Source organism: Bombina bombina, chromosome 11 (assembly GCF_027579735.1).
Source record: "Bombina bombina isolate aBomBom1 chromosome 11, aBomBom1.pri, whole genome shotgun sequence".
Lineage (NCBI taxonomy): Eukaryota > Metazoa > Chordata > Amphibia > Anura > Bombinatoridae > Bombina > Bombina bombina.
Genome location: NC_069509.1, coordinates 76,090,922 through 76,112,579, shown reverse-complemented (window position 1 = coordinate 76,112,579; position 21,658 = coordinate 76,090,922). Strand labels below are relative to the sequence as shown.

Genomic DNA, 21,658 nt, shown 5'->3' with positions numbered 1-21,658 from the left:
AAAAACTATGAAGGAATTATCCAATCTTTACCAAATTTTCACCACAGTGTCTTAATATATTCAAAGTATTGCACCCCAATTTTCAAGCTGTTAACCTTAAAATGTGGAAACCGGAGCCGTTTTTAATTTTAACCCCCCCTTACAGTCCCAGCCACAGCCTTTTGCTGCAACTTCTCCCAGGGGGGGTATATGATACCAAATGAAGCCTTCTAGGAACGTTTTTAGTGGATTCCAGACCCCTCACACATGCAGCTGCATGTACTGAACTCAAAATTTGCTGCACAGTAATGGCGCAAAAATTAGGCTCTGCTACTACAGAGAAAGGCCCTTCCTGACTGGGAAGGTGTCTTAACAGTGCCTGGTGCTAAAAACGTTCCCCAATGTTATAAAAGTGTGAAATACAACTTCAAACTGCATATAATACTTAAATAAAGCAATCGATTTAGCCCCTAAAAGTGTCTACCAGTTTATAGCCCATAATAAGCCCTTTATTCTGTTTGAGGACTAAGAATATGGCTTACCCGATCCCCCATGAGGGGAAAATGACAGCCTTCCAGCATTACACAGTCTTGTTAGAAATAGGGCTAGTCATGACCTTAAGCAGAAGAAGTCTGCTAACTGTTTCCCCAACTGAAGTTATCTCATCTCAACAGTCCTATGTGGAAACAGCAAACGATTTTAGTAACCTGCTGCTAAAATCACTAATCCTCCTCACAAACAGAAATCTTCATCTCTTTCTGTTTCAGAGTAAATAGTACATACCAGCACTATTTTTAAAATAACAAAACTCTTGATAGAAGAATCAAAAACTACAACTAAACACCACAAAACTCCTCACCATCCCCGAGGAGATGCTACTTGTTCAGCAGCCGGCAAGGAGAATGACTGGAGGGGGGCGGAGCCTGGGAGGGGACTATATGGACAGCTCTTGCTGTGTGCTCTCCTTGCCTTTTCCCTGTGGGGGAGGATAATATCCCACAAGTAATGGATGACACCGTGGACCGGACACACCAATGTTGGAGAAACATTATCAATAATAAAAGATAGAAAAATATGAAAAAAAGGGGAATAATCATTAATTATTCAAATACAGGTGTATTACACTCCAATGGTTATACCCTCTGTATTTGAATAATTAATGATTTTATGGAGAGTGCTGGCTAGGCATCCTTTAATTATTCCTTCCCCTTTTTTTCCTTATTTTTCTATTATTAATTATTGATATATATCTATATATCATATATATATATATATATATATATATATAAAGAGGAGTGCTCTACTCAGGATACAAACAGCAGCTCAGTAGCTTGTTCTATGACAAGATACCACCTAGGAGCAGCCCCTTTTAGCCCAAGTGTGCTTTTCCCTAGAGATTAACTTAGTCTGATCCTGCCTATAAAGGTCAGTCCCAGCACTTAAAATACCACCGGCAACCCTTCTCTGAACAAGGAACATGGCACCCCAGATGATCATTTCAGCCTTCATTGTGGCCTTGTCAGTGAGGTACAGCCATATTTCTCTAAGCACAGTGGGAAAGGAGTCCACGTCTGGTTTCTCCCATCACACAAATACATATAGAAAGAGTATATATATATATATATATATATATATATACTATATACATATATATACATAAAGCCTCTGACGAAGCGGACAAGGTCCGTGAAACGCGTAAGTCCACGCCCACCTTACGTCATTTGCGATTCACACGCTGAGTTTGTGTGCCGTCGGAAATACGGACCTTTTCAGCGTTGCTATAACATGTGCAGCAGTGTTGGAATGATATATACCAGCCGGGAACTAAAGATTGGAAAGATTGGCTGACGGATGTTTTCTGATGTAAACCGGACACAGTATCGTGCACAAAGACTTTTGGTGCTATCGACTGTGGAGCAAGTGGGGACACTTTTATATCCATCTGCCCTTCCTTACCTCATATGATTGAGGTCTCGTTTGTGAGTAGGGAATACCCTAGGGGAAGGTTAATTTATTGTATTTGTTTTGTTTTAATTAAATTGATTTTGCACTATGAGAGGTGTGATTGTGCGCTTATTTTCTCTTGTTAAGTGTATCCACTCCACGGATCATCCATTACTTGTGGGATATTATTCCCTTCCCAACAGGAAGTTTGCAAGAGGATCACCCACAGCAGAGCTGCTATATAGCTCCTCCCCTCACATGTCATATCCAGTCATTCCTCTTGCAACCCTCAACATAGATGGAGGTCGTGAGAGGACTGTGGTGTTTTATACTTAGTTTATTTCCTTCAATCAAAAGTTTGGTATTTTTAAATGGCACCGGAGTGTTGCTGTTTTTTCTCAGGCAGTATTTAGAAGAAGAATCTGCCTGCGTTTTCTATGATCTTAGCAGAGTAACTAAGATCCACTTTGCTGTTCTCACACATTCTGAGGAGTGAGGTAACTTCAGAGAGGGAATGGCGTGCAGGTTTTCCTGCAAAACTAAGGTATGTGCAGTAAAATATGTTTCTAAGAATGGAATTGACTAAGAAAATGCTGCTGAATACCGAAGTAATGTAAGTAAAGCCTTAAATGCAGTGAATAGCGACTGGTATCAGGCTTATTAATAGAGATATATACTCTTCAAAAAATGTGTTTTAAAATGTTTGCTGGCATGTTTAATCGTTTTTTAACGTACATTTTGGTGATAAACTTATTGGGGCGTAATTTTTCCACATGGCTGGCTTAATTTCTGCATAGAAACAGTTAACTGAGGCTTCCCCACTGTTGTAATATGAGTGGGAGGGGCCTATTTTAGCGCTTTTTGCGCAGTAAAAATTCAGACTCAGACTTCCTGCTTCTTCCTGCATGATCCAGGACTTCTCTAGAGGGCTCAAAAGGCTTCAAAAAGTCATATTGAGGGAGGCAATCAGTCACAGCAGAGCTGTGACAGTGTGTTTGACTGTTTTAAAAAAATGTTTTTCTCTATTGTTTATCTGTTTTGGGTATTAAGGGGTTAATCATCCCATTTGCAAGTGGGTGCAATGCTCTGCTGACTTACTACATTTACTGTGAAAATTTGGTTGGTATAACTGCTTTGGTTCATTGTTATTCAACTTGAGACAGGTTTTGTGCTTCTTAAAGGCGCTAGTAGCGTTTTTTATATTGCTTGTAACCTTATTGTGAATGTGTTTTCAAGCTTGCCAGTCTTATTGCTAGTCTGTTTAAACATGTCCTGACCATAGATGAATCTACTTGTTCATTATGTTAGAAAGACAGTGTGGAGCCCCATAGCAATATGTGTACTAACTGTATTGATTTCACTTTAAATAATAAAGGTCCAGTCTTTATCTATAAAAGAATTATCACCAGACGACGAGGGGGGAAGTTATGCCGACTAACTCTCCTCACGTGTCAGTACCTTCGCCTCCCGCTCAGGGGGCCGCATGCTATTATGGCGCCAAGTAACATCAGAGTACGCCCATAGCAATTACTTTACAGGACATGGCTACAATCATGAATAATACCCTGTCAGAAGTTATTATCTAGATTGCCAGAATTGAGAGGCAAGCGCGTATAGCTCTGGGGATTAGGAGAGATGCATGAGCGCGCTGGTGCTGTAGAGCCATTGACTGATACTGCGTCACAGTTTGCAGAACATGAGGACGGAGAGCTTCATTCTGTGGTGAGAGGATCTGATCCGGGGGAAACACCTGATTCAGAGATCTCTAATTTTAAATTTAAGCTTGAGAACCTCCGTGTTTTGCTTGGGGGAGGTTTTAGCTGCTCTGACACGACCTGTACAACACAGTTGCAATTCCCAGAGAAATTGGTGTAGGCTGGATAGATACTATGCAGGTACCAGTGTGTACTGATGTTTTCCCTATACCTAAAAGGCTTACCAGAAATTATTAGCAAGGAGTGGGATAGACCCGGTGTGCCCTTTTCCCCCGCCTCCTATATTTAGAAAAATGTTTCCAATAGACGCCACTCTACACGGACTTATGGCAGACGGTCCCTAAGGTGGAGGGAGCAGTTTCTACTTTAGCAAAGTGTACCACTATCCCGGTTAGGATAGTTGTGCTTTTTCCGGATCCAATGGATAAAAAATTAGAAGGTTACCTTAAGAAAATGTTTGCTCAACAGATTTTATCCTGCAGCCCCTTGCATGCATTGCGCCTGTCACTGCTGCTGCGGCATTCTGGTTTGAGTCTCTGGAAGAGGCCATTCACACAGCTCCATTGGATGAAATCATGGACAAGCTTAAATCACTTAAGCTAGCTAACTCATTTGTTTCTGATGCCATTGTACATTTGACTAAACTAACGGCTAAGAACTCCGGATTCGCCATCCAGGCGCGGAGGCCGCTATGGCTTAAATCTTGGTCAAGCTGATGTGACTTCTACAAATCTAAATTACTTATATCCTATTTCAAGGGGCAGACCTTCTTCGGGCCCGGCTTGAAGGAAATTATTGCTGACATTACTGGAGGTAAGCGGGCATACCCCTTCCTCAGGACAGGGCCACAATCAAAGGCCAAACAGTCTATTTTCGTGCCTTTCGAAATTTCAAGCAGGAGCAGCATCACTTCCTCGCTCCAAAACAGGGAGGAACTGTTACTCATTTCAGACAGGCCTGGAACACCTATCAGTCCTGGAACAAGGGGCAAGCAGGCCAAGAAAACCTGCTACTGCCCCCAAGACCGCATGATGGAACGGCCCCCTATCCGGAAACAGATCTAGTGGGGGCAGACTTTCTCTCTTCGCCAGGCATAGGGCAAGAGATGTCCAGGATCCCTGGGCGTTGGAGATCATATCTCAGGGATATCTTCTGGACTTCAAGGCTTCTCCTCCTCAAGGGGAGATTTCATCTTTCAAGGTTATCAGAAAAACCAGATAAAGAAAGAGGCATTCCTACGCTGTGTACAAGACCTCCTAGTAATGGGGGGTGATCCACCCAGTTCCGCGGACGGGAACAAGGACAGGGATTTTATTCAAATCTGTTCGAGGTTCCCCCAAGAAAGAGGGTACCTTCAGACCAATTTTGGACCTAAGATCTTAAACAAATTCCTAAGAGTTCCATCCATTCAAAATGGAAACTATTCGGACCATCCTACCCATGATCCAAGAGGGTCAAGTACATGACACAGTGGACTTAAAGGATGCCTACCTGTCACATACCGATTCACAAGATCATCATCGGTTTCCTAAGGATTTGCCTTTCTAGACAGGCATTACCCATTTGTAGCTCTCCCCTTCGGGTTGGCTACGGCCCCGAGAATCTTTACAAAGGTTCTGGGCCTCACTTTCTGGCGGTTCTAAGACCTGCGAGGCATAGCGGTGGCTCCGTATCTAGACGACATCCTGATACAGGCCATCAAGCTTTCAAATTGCAAAGTCTCATACAGAGATAGTCCTCCTAGGGACTCTGATAGATTCTGTAGAAATGAAAAATTTGCCCTGACGGAGGCCAGGTATAAAACTTTTAAATGCTTGCCTATCCTTCATTCCATTTCCACGCCCGTCAGTGGCTCAGTGCATGGAAGTAATCAGCTTAATGGTAGCGGCAATGGACATAGTGCCATTTGCGCGCCTGCATCTCAGACCGCTGCAATTGTGCATTCTAGGTCAGTGGAATGGGGATTACTCAGTTTTGTCCCCTTTACTAACTCTGGATCAAGAGACCAGAGATTCCTCTTCTCTGGTGGCTATCTCAGGTCCATCTGTCCAAGGGTATGACCTTTCGCAGGCCAGATTGGACGATTGTAACAACAGATGCCAGCCCCGTTCTAGGCTGTGGGGCGCAGTCTGGGAAATTCCCTGAAGGCTCAGGATCGTGGACTCAGAGGAGGAGAAACTCCTTCCAATTAATATTCAGGAGTTAAGAGCAATATTCAATGCTCTTCTAGCTTGGCCTCAGTTAGCAACACTGAGGTTCATCAGATTTCAGTCGGACAATATCACGACTGTGGCTTACATCAACCATCAAGGGGGAACCCAGGAGTTCCCTAGCCGATGTTAGAAGTCTCAAAGATAATTTGCTGGGCAGAGTCTCACTCTGCCAACTTGTCAGCGTCCACATCCCAGGCCGTGGAGAACTGGGAGGCGGATTTCTAAGTCGTCAGACTTTTCATCCGGGGGAGTGGGAAACTCCATCCGGAGGTGTTTGCTCAACTGGTCCATCATTGGGGCAAACCAGAACTGGATCTCATGGCGTCTCGCTAGAATGCCAAGCTTCCCTCGTTACGGATCCAGGTCCAGGGACCCGGGAGCGACGCTGATAGATGCTCTAGCAGCTCTTTGGTGCTTCAACCTGGCTTATGTGTTTCCACCGTTTCCTCTGCTCCCTCGACTGATTGCCAAGATCAAACAGGAGAGAGCATTGGTGATTCTGATAGCGCCTGCATGGCCCACGCAGGACCCTGGTCATGCAGACCTAGTGGACATGTCATCCCTGTCCACCAATGGACCTCTACCTCTGAGGCAAGACCTTCTAATACAAGTCCTTTCAATCATCCAAATCTAATTTCTCTGAGACTGACTGCATGGAGATTGAACGCTTGATTCTATCAAAGCGTGGCCTTCTCCGAGTCAGTTATTGATACCTTAATACAGGCTCGAAAGCCTGTTACCAGAAAATTCTACCATAAGATATGGCGTAAATACCTTTATTGGTGCGAATCCAAGAGTTACTCATGGAGTAAGGTTAGGATTCCTAGAATATGTCCTTTCTCCAGAGGGTTTGAGAAAAAGGCTTATCAGCTAGTTCGTTAAAAGGACAGATCTCTGCTCTGTCTATTCTTTTGCACAGCGTCTGGCAGAGGTTTCCAGACGTCCCAGGCCTTTTTTGTCAGGCTTTGGCTAGGATTAAGCCTGTGTTTAAGACTGTTGCTCCTCCGTGGAGCTTAAACTTGGTTCTTAAAGTTCTTCAAGGAGTTCCGTTTGAACCCCTTCATTCCATTGATATTAAACTTTTAATCTTGGAAAGTTCTGTTTTTTGATGGCTATCCTTCCTCGGCTCGAAGAGTCTCGGAGTTATCTGCCTTACATTGTGATTCTCCTTATCTGATTTTCCATTCAGACAAGGTAGTTCTGACGTACTACACCTGGGCTTTTTTACCTAAGGTGGTTTCTACAGGAATATCAATCAAGAGATGTTGTCCCCCGTCATTGTGCCCTAATCCTTCTTCAAAGAAGGAACGTCTTTTACATAATTCTGGACGTTAGTCCATGCCTTGAAGTTCTACTTACAGGCAACTAAAGATATTCGTCAAACATCTGCCCTGTTTGTCGTTTACTCTGGACAGAGGAAAGGTTCAAAAAAGCTTCGGCAACCTCTCTCTCCTTTTGGCTTCGAAGCATAAAACGCTTAGCCTATGAGACTGCTGGACAAGCAGCCCCTGAAAGGATTACAGCTCATTCTACTAGAGCTGTGGCTTCCACCTGGGGCCTTTACAAATGAGGCCTTCTGTTTGAACAGATTTGCAAAGGCTGCGACTTGGTGCTTTCGCTCACACTTTTTCAAAATTTTACAAATTTGACCACTTTTGGCTTCTTCGGAGGCTGTTATTGGATGACAGATTCTACAGGCAGTGGTTCCCTTCCGTTTCTTAAGTTCCTGCCTTGTCCCTCCCATCATCCGTGTACTTAAGCTTTGGTATCTGGTATCACACAAGTAATGGATGATCCGTGGACTGGATACACTTAAACAAGAGAAACATAATTTATGCTTACCTGATAAAATTTATCTCCTCTTGAGTGTATCCAGTCCACGGCCCCCCGCCCTGTCCTTTAAAGGCAGGTCTAAATTTTTAATTAAACTACAGTCACCACTGCACCCCTATGGTTTCTCCTTTCTCATCTTGTTTCAGGTCGAATAACTGGATATGACATGTGAGGGAGAGGAGCTATATAGCAGCTCTGCTGTGGGTGAATCCTCTTGCAACTTCCTGTTGGGAAGGGAATATATCTCACAAGTAATGGATGATCCGTGTGACTGGATACTCTAGAAGAGAAATAAATTTATCAGGTAAGCATAAATTATGTTTTTCTAGATATCTGCAGCTGTACCTCATCACTCAACCTGAACCTTGAGTTTATTTTTGACGAGCAGCACTAAAAACCCTCTTCCTGATACTACTACACCTTTATCAACAGAAGGATAAGACTTTCTTTTTTATATAATAATTTATATATTTATTGTTACTAAGAAAAACTTTTTATTGCAATGCAAAATATTGTATCTATATATTTCTTTTGATATAATTGATTTCCATTAATTTTAATATTTGTGAATCTCATTGTGAGTGTGCGCACTCTTTTCTGTATTGGTGGATACATTTAGGTGTACCAAACTTTTATAGTTTTCTAACATATTATACAGGGAGTGCAGAATTATTAGGCAAGTTGTATTTTTTAGGATTAATTTTATTATTGAACAACAACCATGTTCTCAATGAACCCCAAAAAAACTCATTAATATCAAAGCTGAATAGTTTTGGAAGTAGTTTTTAGTTTGTTTTTAGTTATAGCTATTTTAGGGGGATATCTGTGTGTGCAGGTGACTATTACTGTGCATAATTATTAGGCAACTTAACGAAAAAACAAATATATACCCATTCAATTATTTATTTTTACCAGTGAAACCAATATAACATCTCAACATTCACAAATATACATTTCTGACATTCAAAAACAAAACAAAAACAAATCAGTGACCAATTAGCCACCTTTCTTTGCAAGGACACTCAAAAGCCTGCCATCCAGGATTCTGTCAGTGTTTTGATCTGTTCACCATCAACACTTGCGTGCAGCAGCAACACACAGACCTCCCAGACACTGTTCAGAGAGGTGTACTGTTTTCCTTCCTTGTAAATCTCACATTTGATGATGGACCACAGGTTCTCAATGGGGTTCAGATCAGGTGAACAAGGAGGCCATGTCATTAGATTTTCTTCTTTTATACCCTTTCTTGCCAGCCACGCTGTGGAGTACTTGGACGCGTGTGATGGAGCATTGTCCTGCATGAAAATCATGTTTTTCTTGAAGGATGCAGACTTCTTCCTGTACCACTGCTTGAAGAAGGTGTCTTCCAGAAACTGGCAGTAGGACTGGGAGTTGAGCTTGACTCCATCCTCAACCCGAAAAGGCCCCACAATGATACCAGCCCAAACCAGTACTCCCACCTCCACCTTGCTGGCGTCTGAGTCGGACTGGAGCTCTCTGCCCTTTACCAATCCAGCCACGGGCCCATCCATCTGGCCCATCAAGACTCACTCTCATTTCATCAGTCCATAAAACCTTAGAAAAATCAGTCTTGAGATATTTCTTGGCCCCAGTCTTGACGTTTCAGCTTGTGTGTCTTGTTCAAGTGGTGGTCGTCTTTCAGCCCTTTCTTACCTTGGCCATGTCTCTGAGTATTGCACAACCTTGTGCTTTTTGGGCACCTCCAGTGATGTTGCAGCTCTGAAATATGGCCAAACTGGTGGCAAGTGGCATCTTGGCAGCTGCACGCTTGACTTTTCTCAGTTCATGGGCAGTTATTTTGCGCCTTGGTTTTTCCACACGCTTCTTGCGACCCTGTTGACTATTTTGAATGAAACGCTTGATTGTTCGATGATCACGCTTCCGAAAGCTTTGCAATTTTTAAGAGTGCTGCATCCCTCTGCAAGATATCTCACTATTTTTGACTTTTCTGAGCCTGTCAAGTCCTTCTTTTGACCCATTTTGCCAAAGGAAAGGAAGTTGCCTAATAATTATGCACACCTGATATAGGGTTTTGATGTCATTAGACCACACCCCCTTCTCATTACAGAGATGCACATCACCTAATATGCTTAATTGGTAGTAGGCTTTCGAGCCTATACAGCTTGGAGTAAGACAACATGCATAAAAGAGGATGATGTGGTCAAAATACTCATTTGCCTAATAATTCTGCACTCCCTGTATATATATATATATATATATATATATATATATATACAGTATATATATATATATATATATTAATATAGTATATATATATATATATATATATATATATATATATATAAAGAGAAGCACTCTTTCAGGAACAAACAACAGCTCAGTAGCTTGTCCTATGGCAATTTACCATCTGGGAGCAGCCTCTTTTAGCCCAATTGTGCTTTTCCCAGAGTCAGTCTGATCCCACCTAACAAGGTCAGTCCAGCCCCGAAATACCAGGCAATCCTTTTCTGCACAAGGAACATGGCAACCCCATACAATCATTTCGGCCTTTATTAATTATATATTTGTGTGTGTTTGTATATATACTGTATATATAGTATGTTATGTGTGTGTTTGTATATATATATATAGTACGTTATGTGTGTGTTTATATATATATATATATATATATATCATAATAATAGAGTTGGCCAAAAATATACGGCTCATACATTTTTAACAAACTTGTCAATCCCTGATTTATTTTATCATATCACATAGATTCTTTAAATGGACTACATTCAGCTTAAATCTTTACTTTCTTTTTGCAAAAATACATTTTAAACATTTTTACATGGTGCTCAATAACAAGTTTCAAAGTAAAATAGCATCCATATACTTATCAAACCAGGTGGTCTGCTATCACCTTACAAAAGTCTATGAATAAATGTGTGACTCATAGAAAACCAGAGAGTTAGCGAGTGGTTATATAATATGCACAAAGAGTGTGAACATAAACTGAAATATAATATATCCACCCTGCACCCCCCTTGTATGTAGATGCATAAATTGTGAGAGCAGATTAGACCCAGAGTCTTGATGAGCTCCACTACAGGGGGAAAAGTTATGAAATGCACAGTTGAAGCTATAATCAGGTTGTAATACCAGAAAGCCCAAGTATAAACGGTAGATAATGAAAAGCAATTTACAGTGAACGCATTTGATTTCAAATTTGAAGAAGGTATTTGAATATAAGAAGTAATATAGTGGCTTGTTGGTGAATATGTAATAAAGTTTAGCAAATTTTAGTTGTGCCTTAAAGGGACATGAAACCCAATTTTTTTTCTCTCATGATTGAGATAGAGAATACAATTTAAAAAAAGTTTTCAATTTATTTCTGTTATACAAATTTGTTTTGAATCGCATGTTATTCTTTGTTGAAGAGATGTCTAGATAGGTAGCGTGCACATGTCTGGGGCACTACATGACAGGAGAAAGTGCTGTCATCTAATGCTCTTGCTAATGTATAAAATTGTTGCAAAACTGCTGCCATATAATTTTTAACATAGAGATACATACACATACATTGCTTAAGATGTATTTGCATGTATATATATATATATATATATATATATATATATATATATAAAAATATATATATATATGTATTATGTATATGCAATGCATATATATTAATGTATGTATATGTGTATATATGTATTTATAGTAACATAAACATACAAAAACATTAATATATACAGTATGTATACACATATAGACATATATATAATTGCATGAGAGCCCTTTGCCATTAAGCAGATAAAAACATAATAAAACATATGTATGCAATATTCATATTTAATAAAGATTTTAACTATGTATTTACTGTAAATATTTCACATTTGCTAATGCGAATATGCTATGTTGTTTGCGCGATGGGTTACATTTTTTTTTCTCCATTGACTTCTATGGGGGAATGCGAAAATGCGATGGTGTTTGCACAATCTCGGGTGTTAGTTTTTTTTCCTACTTTTTTTTCTCATTGATTTCTATGGGGGAATACATGCAATGCGCACGCGAAAACTTAAGTTAGGATTTTTTTGTGCTATTCGGGTTACTGCTTGCGCAAAATACGTTTTTTTTTAGAACTCTTAATACAGATGCAACCCGACCTAGCGCAAAAAAGCTTAACTCTAGTGAGTTTTCGTGATTACGGGGAAAAAATACAGCGCCACTTGTAATCTAGCCGTAACTTTATTATCTTGTGCGAGTGTAATGACCCACACGTCCCTGGCCTATGACTTTGCAGAACATATGAGGAAATATTGAGGGTGGAGGGTGCAGAGGTAGCAGATACCCCATCATCTAGAGTAGTATAAAACTAAATACAACAGTGCATACAGTATATATATATATATATATATATATATATATATATATATATATATATATAATAAAAAAGGGAGAAAAAAAGCACTAAAGGTGACCCTTATCCATCACAAACTCAAACAATTCAATCTAATAATGAGCTGGATGATTAATCAATAAGAGAGAAACCAATAATATAAACAATCTTAAATGTTTATTAGTACCAAAAACAGTATCTTAAACAGAAAGAGTTTAAAATATGTCAATAGTAGCACCCTATAGCAATTGCTAACACTAATGATTATTATCCTACAATGCTCTGTTAGTATGGGAAACAGTTGGAAAAGTTCCTAAAGTTTATCACAAGGACTTGTAATCCAAATTGCCAGTATCCACAATGTAGTCCACTCCTATAGTAAAAAGGAGCACAATAGAAAGCTTCTGCTGTTAGTGTGCAAAGTGAAAGCAATGGATTAATAAAGTTATTCATAGACGTATTGTCAACAGCAGGCAACTGACTCAAAGGGGCCATATATAACACATGGTATAACTCATGAGTAAATCTAAACAGTCCTCCCAGATTGGAAATATCATAGTTGCAGCTCACCAATATCTGGTTCAAATGGGCATTTCAACATTCGCTTGCCGGACCTTTGGATCATCAACATCTCTTGCAAGTCCTCCCCGAGCTCATCCATTACGTCGACAACAGCCGGTGTTAGTTTTTCCCCTAAAGGGTCGTTCATACAAACGCCACACTCATAGAAACAAGGCGCTAGCAAAAACATGAACCCATTACCTGATTGGTTGTGCATCTGGTGGACGTCACAGAGACACGGACCAATCAGATTATGATATAAAGGCTGAGGAAGATACGCTCCAGAGAGTTCTGTTCTAATCAGAGCCTTGGGTTTCGCAACCGCCTCTGGGAACCTTTAAAGGCACTTTGTGGGGGTGGGACCCATGGTTAGGTTCCCAGAGGTTGTTGCGGCGCCCAAGGCTCTGATTAGAACAGAACTCTCTGGAGTGTATCTGCCCTTGGCCATTATAGTATAATCTGATTGGTCTGTGTCCTTGTGAGGTCACCGGATGCACAACCAATCAGGTGATGGATGCATGTTTTTGCTAGCACCTAGTTTCACAGAGCTCCAGTGGGCGTGGCCATGTTACACATGTTTCACCCAGTAACAATCTGATTGGGCTTGCTCCAAGCATGTGATCCCAACTTTCCAATCATATGCCTTATATATTCTCAACTGGTTAAATGTTAACAGTGTCCTTACAATTTTTTTAATAAGAATATTCAGTATTTACAAACTTTTACAACTATTTAAAAGTTACAACAATGGCTGGGACAATCACAAAGTTATATATCAATATTTAACAGAAAAGCAATTATTTGGAAACATTTTAACCTTCTTAATCAAAGCAGCAAAGTATTAAAGAAAGTTATTACCCACTTTTTGCCTTTTACTTAGACATTTAAACATTTAGGGTTCAGATTTCAAATGGATCGCTAACAGTTACGCACAAGTGATAAGGGTTTTATTGCGGGTGTTTGTGCTTGCTTGTTGGGTTTTATGCTCGTAGCACGCAAACAGGCAAATTTGCCAGTTTGCGGGTGCATGATAATTTAGTTCTCCACATGTAATCTTGCCCTAAATAGGTTCTGGTGAGAACTCAGCTGTTCTATGCTAGTTCATACATACTTCATAATTTCGGAAGGTTGTGTTAGTTTGTGTTTTGTGTCTCTGGTTATATAATATGTCTTATTTTCTTCCCAGGGTTTGGAGCTTTGCAGAGTGGTGGCTGTCCACATGGAAAACCTTCTCCAGAGTCGAGATAAACGACTGACTCTCCCACCCAGTGAAATTACTACTCTGTTGTGACCAATGGGATTGTGCACTTTATGAGCCTTTGACACATGTCACCTCCCCTAATTATACATTTGCTACCAGATTTAAATTTCTGAACATGTCTTTATAATGATTTCAATTTGTCCTTTATTGGAGAACTTACATATTATAAAACAGTCTTACAGAATATGGGAAAGTTCCACTAAATATTTTGAAGCCTTTACTTGATTCCTTATAATTATTATACAGAATGTGTTTTACCCCAAAGTTAATTGATGGACTAGGTAAGGCTTTGTCAATCTTTTTTTCTCTCTCTCTTATAGGGTTACCAGTGGCCAGTATTCAACCGGACAGTCCGGTATTTTAGCAGGTTGTCCAGTAAAGTCTTCACAAAAATACTGGTCGCTTTAATACCCTAGAGTGTAAGCTAAAGACGTCATATGGCCTAACGCATTACAAATATGGAACAGAAATAAGTGAGGAGCAGTAAAGGAGGTTACAATTACTGTTTATATGTGTTAATGGCAGCCAAAGAAATACAATTGTTGGTCTGTATGTTATTGACAGCAAAGGGTAAAATGACTGCTCAGTTGTGAAAAATATACTTTGTGAGAGTAGGAGCTAAGGAATAGCTTTTGGGGGGATACATGTAACCCTCACCTACCTTCGTGTCCAGTCACTGACAGATTGGCCAGTATTTTTGTGAAGGACAGCTGGCAGTACTACTCTCTTACATGGTCATAGTCTTCCTCAGCTGCACCTACTGCACAAGGGTTGCTGACACTGGTTTTTTATTGGGGTTCCAGATACAACCCTTATTGGCATTTTTAAGAAAATAATCATATTTAATAGTGATTCTTGGCACACTGTCTTTTCTCTCTGGTACTCAAGACAGATTGGGTTTCTGGAAAAATGGCTCCTAATATCACTCTACCATGTGGCAAATTTTAATCATCAGCCTTTAGACTGAAGATAGGCTGCACCTTCTCCCTGTTGGTTACAGACCTTCTGACCTTCCTTATCGGGTTTCCACATATTTCTTCTATTTCCTTTTAAAACATACTTCCCTCCGTTACGTACTCCCTCCTCAGCTTGGTCTTAGACATAGTACCACCACACAATGGTTACAGACACGTTTTACCCTCCCTTTTCACTGAGGCTTCAGACATGCAGGTATTCTAGACGGGGAAATCTAGTTAAACATATGATAATCAAAGGAATCAGGACTAATGCAGTATTTTTAATTATTTATTTCTAAATATGTTTACCTATAAAACCTTCTTTAACCTTATCTGATCCATGACTGTTTAAAGAGACAGAACACTTATTTTCTTAGAGTACATTTTTTTAAACATTATTGATGTTTACCCTTTTTTGTGCTTCAGTCAGAGAGACTGGAGTGCCTCACTTATACTTAAAGGAATATGAAACCCAAAAATGTTCTTTTGGGATTTAGACAGAACAGAAAATTTGAAAAAAAGTGTCCAATTACTTTTATTATCAAATTAGCTTCGCTCAATGACATTCTGTGTTGAAGAGATACCTAGGTAGGCATCTGGACACTACATGGCAGGAAATAGTGCTGTCATCTTGTGCTCTTGCAAATGGGTAACATTCTTGAAAACTGCTGCCATATAGTGCTCCAGACATGGGCCAGCTCCTAAGCATACATCCCTGCTTTTTATCAAAAGATACCAAGAATGAATAAAAAATTAAAGTTGTTTAAAATCGCATCCTCTAGCTGAATCACGAAAGAAAGAAATTGAGTTTCATATCCCTTTAAGTATGGTTAAATGTACGTAACCTGCACCAGTCATTGGTTAGATCAGGGCGCAAGCTGATTTACAGTTTTCATTCATTGATCACAGCAAAGGAGACCAGGAACATCAAGTCCCCAAAACCCTGTAAAATGTGAAGTCTTAAATATTTTTAAATGTTTCTTTTTTGCAATACAGTGCGGATATGTACTTTGGCCCCCATCTACTAAGCAGCGAGCGGACAAGCTTCTCAACTCGAGAAGTTGGCTGCTCGCCTTTGATACATATGGGCAGCGGACGAACAGGATCAAGTCTGCGTGTAAAGCCCGCCCCTTCTCTGTGATTTCCCCGCAGAGTGTAAGAAGCAGCATTCTAATAACCACTGCTTCTTACATTGCGGGAAGCAGGCTCGCAAATGCTTTCACTGCTTCGTACATGGAGCCCTTTGAGTTCATGTATCCCTTTCATTTTTGTACTGTATTGTTATTTACTAATTCTGCTCGCAGGCTGTTGCACAACTCCACAAATTATTCTCTGGTCAGTAGATATTTTTTTCCTTTGGTGCCTGAATCATTGTAATTCTTGGAAACATCTGAAATATGCCAGTAAAAACTAATGTCAATGTTTCAAAGCTACAAGTGAAAAGTTCACGTCTAGCTACAATACTTACCCTAAACGCGCTCTCAAGAGTGTGTTAACACTATACTCCTCTTGCCAGAGCTCTGGCCACACTAACAGAAGTTCAGCACACTTGGCTAGTGCGGCCGGGTCTCTGGCAAGAAGAAGATTAGGTCTAGCGCACTCTCCAGAGCGCATCAGGGTAATCATTATGCCCTTTAGAAGCAATTTAAAGAAAACTAATGAATACTGACGAATTGGTTAGTATTTTTCGTTTTCTTTAAATTTTGCTGGTGCATTTATTCAGATATTCATTTTCAAATGCACATCCCTAAACACCAGCTTTGGCTTAAAATGAATTGTCTTGATATTTTTATGATGTTTTTTTTTAAATTACATTAAAAACTTTTTTAACTCCAGAGCGCGTTGGGATAAGTGTTGTGCCGCTAAAAAGTAATTTAAAAAAAACAAATAAATATTGATGAATTTTGTCTGTATTTTTTCGTTTTCTTTAAATTTTGCTGGTGCATTTATTTGGATATTCATTTTCGTTTATGAATGCACATCCCTAAACCCGAGCTTTGGTTTAAAATGAAATGTCTTGATATGATTTTTATGATATTTTTATTTTAAATTACATTGAAGACTTTTTAGGATATATTTTAAAATCAATGAAATATGTTGTTCTAGGTTATGTTTTAATCAAAACACACTTATGGACAATATCAGGCCCATTTATAACTCTGCTTTATGGTAGAATCATTTAAAATATGGGGTTTTCCCCGCAACGTAGTATTGTTACTTCCAAATTGTCATGATCATTTCTGGTCCTTATCGTTTTTGTGTTCTGTACTTTTATACTTTTCACTAAACGTATTTGTGTACATGTATTTTTTTTCTTTATTTTGTAGATCTTTTGTTAAATCAGTAGGTTTTTTATAGATGTTATATACTGTATTTTACAATGTTATTGGCATACGGTTTTGTAACATTTTTTGCACTCTGTTTTAAATGTATGGAATTTTAATCGATTTATCTTTTGTGAATAATAAAATATTTTACCAAAACTCTACTGTTCGTTGCATAATCATATAAAAGCAGTTTTTCCCCAGGATATTAGCAATTTAAAGGGATATGAAACTCAAAATTAAACTTGCATGAGTCAGACAGAGCAAGTCATTTTAAGACACTTTTAAATTAATTTCTATTTTTAGAAATGTGCTTCATTTTCTTGGTATCCCTTGTAGAAAAAGGAATATGGACATATCCCACACTAGTGAGAGCTAGTTGCTGATTGGTGCCTGCACACATTTGTATCTTGTGATTGGCTAACTAGATGTGTTCAGCCAGCCAGTAATGCAATGCTGTTCCTTCAGCAAGGGATAACAAGAGAATTAAGCTAATTTGATAATAGAAGTCAATTGTAAAGTTGATTAAAATTGTATGTTCTATCCAAATCATGAAGAAAAAATGTTGGGGTTTCCTGCCCCTATAATATGTTGCTGTTGAATATTATTATCTTTCTGCTGGTTACATATGTCTTAGTTTTTTTTTTAGGGGGTATTGAATCTTTTTTATTGAAAGGAGAAAAAGATCAACATACTATAAACATACATTATTATCTGTCAATCTTAAAGGGACGGTCTACACCAGAATTTGTATTGTTTTAAAAGATAGATAATCCCTTTATTACCCATTCCCTAGTTTTGCATAACCAACACAGTTATATAAATACACATTTTAGATCTGTGATTATCTTGTATCTAAGCCTCTGCAAACTGCCCCTTTATTTCAGTTCTTTTGACACACATGCATTTTAGCCAATCAGTGCTGGCTCACTGGAACTTCACGTGCGTGAGCACAGTGTTATCTATAACACTTTTATATCCTTTTATAACACTTTTTATATACACTTTTGGTATCCTTTGAAGAAGCAGCAGCAGACAGGGAGCTAGCTGAACACTTCAGGTGAACCAGTTACAAAAGGATTATATGTGCTGTCCAATAGGCAGCTAGCTTCCAGTATGTAGAGTATTACTGCTCCTGATCCTACCTAGGTATGTTTTTAAACAAAGGATACCAAAAGAATTAAGCAAATTAGATAATAGAAATAAATTGTTGTTTAAAATTGCATAACTCTATCTGAATCTTGAAAGAAAAAAATTTGGTTTTAATTTCGGGTTTCTAAATTGTCATAAATAGAAGTATATTCTTGGGTATGAAGAAGAAATATTCCTGGTTGGAATAAATTCAATGGTAGCAAGAAGTTGCTCCCAAGAGGAGTTTAAGGTTATAAGTCGTGTCCTAACAAAACACATTTATGTAATATGTACATTTCTGATTCTTCTTTCACAGTGAAAAAATGTGACTTCATACCAGTGAAGGAGCATATCTAAAAACTTTCAATCAAATATATTACAAAGTGCAAATCCTTTTAATAAGTATTGGGTTCTCTCCTTACCACGGTGTCTCTAGCAATATGGGGAGTGGGTCAGCAATATATAACATTGAACTAATTACAACTGTAGAAATGTATAGCATAACTCAGAAATGTAGCACAGTTAATGACTTTCTTGGCAAAAGTAATAGCAAGCGCTAACTGGCATTCTGGGTAAACGGTAATCTCCATTACCATGTCCCAGCCAAGAAGAGAACTACTCTTCGTAAACTATAAAAATGTGGAATATTAACATAATGGATGGAGTTTTTACCATCTGTCCCCCATTTCTCCATCTTTTCTCCTTGGGGAAAGTGATCCAAAAAGTTGTCTACATGTACCTTTTTTAATCAAAATAATTCAAAGTGAAGGGGTCTAAAGAGACAATAAGCAACCACCAGTGATGAGAGAGAACACAACTTCCATCTTACTATAATTCCTATACTTCAAGGAACCCATATTCCTGCTAAACTAAGGGTAAGATTTGTTACAAAGTGCACAGGGTAGAGGTGTGGAGCATCACTTGTTGTATGTGCAATTTCATCTAACAGAAATTATGTCTCCTGAAGTTTTCTCTATCTACGACCTTTATTGTGGCTGAAATCCAAAACATTTTTAAAAATTGAAAGGTGGAGAATGCATTAGGTTGTGCTTATGTCCATGCTACCTAACTCAAGCTACAGAATCCAAACAAGTTGATATGCTAAGTGTTAACATGTTCTCCCTCTCACCTGGAATTCATTCTAAAGCTGCAAATGGACCTCCAGAGGAGCTCCTTAGTGAAAGCCAGCTTGACAAAAAATGGTCGCTGTTGATCTCCATAGGAATATCTTATGAGCTGAAGCATAAAAATCATAGAATGTGTAACCTCAAATAACAGTTCAATGCATTGAGTGCTCTTCAAATGCAGGGTGCCTTGTCTGATCTTCCGTAACATGAGGAGAAGAGCCGTCTACATAATCTTTTTCCATCTAAAGGGGAGGAGAGTCCACGGCTTCATTCATTACTTATGGGAATTAAGAACCTAGCCACCAGGAGGAGGCAAAGACACCCCAGCCAAAGGCTTAAATACATCCCCCACTCCCCCAGTCATTCTTTGCCTTTCGTCACAGGAGGTGGCATAGAGGTGCCAGAAAATCGGAGGTCTCTTATGAGGGGTTCTACCATTCGCTAGGGGACAGGCGTTTAAGTAGCCCTTCAAGCTTCTTGGTTGAGGGCCTAGGTAAACATTAGAGTCCAGAGATGCAGAGGGAGTTTCCCTTTGCGACACCATCCCCACTCATATTAACAGCTCCTACAGCAATCGGCATTGATGAGTTTCGCAGATTGCGTTCTTCTCTCAAGTCCATGTCAGGAGCGCAGCTATGCGTGTTCCTGTTCCACAGCGTAGATTCTAGTAAGATTGTTTCATATTTTATGTCATGATAACGCAGAAGACAGGGCCACAGTGTGGCACCTTTATCTTTATAGAATCAAGGGTTAATGTTCCTTTAAGGGGATTATTGAACAGGGGGAAATGCACATGATATGTTTATGTGTGATTGCTGTGCTATGTGCAAAGGACTCGGCACTGGGTTTTTTGTGGAACTGACAGGTTCTCTTCCGGTCTTTTTTGGCAAGTTTTCTCCTCGACAGGGACGGTCCTGCGGAGTCATCCTTGTGACTGGGTGGGGCCTCTTCACTTCCGGTCTGATCTGCTACTGAGGAGACTAAATGGCTTCTGCAGTCCGGGTCATAGGAGGTGGTGAGTGCCCCGGCCATTGGTGGTTATAAGGGTGCCTGTCTTATCTTTTTTCTAAAAGCTATGGAGGATTCTGACGTGTTAGAGGGTGCTCCCTCTTTGACTAAGTCTTATACCTGTGTTTATTGTGAGGTTTTGGTAGATCAGCCTGCGCAACTGTGTTCCACATACCTTGAGAAGGCTACGACTTCCAAACATAAGAGAATGTCTAGCACTATTGAGCCATCCCGACTGTTACTCCTTCGGGGGAGATTGCTTGGCCGCCTGATTTTGCGGATCAGCTTGAAACGGCAGTCGCTAAGGTGATCCATGCTTTACCATGTTCTGCTAAGCACAAGCGTAGAGCTTTTTATAGCGACCCGCCCCAGGATTTATCTATGTCGGCCCCCCCGGAGGGGTGGTACGATAACGAGGCCTATTCCGACGCATCGGAAGGGGCTATTTCGGGGTCGGAGTCCGTGTCATCTAAACCTCAGGTAGAGGAGGAGCCCGGTTTTAGGTTTAAGATGGAGAACTTGCGTTTCTTACTAAAACAAGTACTGGCTACTTTGGAGGTTCCAGAAACGAAGCTTCCAGAAGGGCCATCCATTCCTAAATTAGATAAGGTCTACGCTTATATGCAAATTATCTGCCTGAATGCTAAGGTATCAGGTTTTTCGGTTCTATCATGCAGGGCTCTGTGACTAAAATCATGGTCGGTGGACATGACCTCTAAGATGAGGCTGCTGTCTTTGCCTTTTAAGGGCAAGATCCTGTTCATTCCAGGTCTACACGGTTACAGGAGGCAAGGGTGCCTTCCTTCCCCAGGATAAGAAGGCAAAACCTAAGGGTTCTAATTTTCATCCCTTTCATGGGGATAAGGCAAAACGCCAACAGCCCTCAGCAAAAGCGGACTAACCAAAGGGTGCCTGGTAGCCTGCCCAAGCCTGGAACAAGTCTAAGCAGAACAAGAAGCCCATGAAGGGGTGTCCCCCAACAGGTCCGCGGACCGAGTGGGGAGCAGATTGTCTCTATTCTTAGACAACTGGTTGCTGGATGTCCAGGACTCCTGGGTTCTGGAGGTAGTTGCCCAGGGTTACAGGATAGGGTTCAAGTCCTCTCTGCCCAGGGGCAGATTCCTTCTGTCAAACCTGTTTTCAAGGCCAGAAAAAAGAGAGGCCTTTCTGGGTTGTGTGCAGGATTTCTCCGCTCTAGGGTTATCGTACCAGTACCCCAGGCAGAAAGGGGTCTAGGCTA

At 40.0% G+C, this 21,658-nt stretch overlaps 1 protein-coding gene across 1 annotated transcript in view; it reads left to right on the top strand.

Annotated features, from left to right (window-relative positions):
- MYO15A (myosin XVA) overlaps nt 1–16,719 on the top strand; it is a 628,913-nt gene extending 612,194 nt beyond the window's left edge. Inside the window, 1 exon segment of the mRNA XM_053694925.1 lies at nt 13,798–16,719. Coding sequence (XP_053550900.1) covers nt 13,798–13,902 — 105 coding nt within the window. The 3' untranslated portion in view covers nt 13,903–16,719.
- Nucleotides 16,720–21,658: the final 4,939 nt, after the last annotated feature.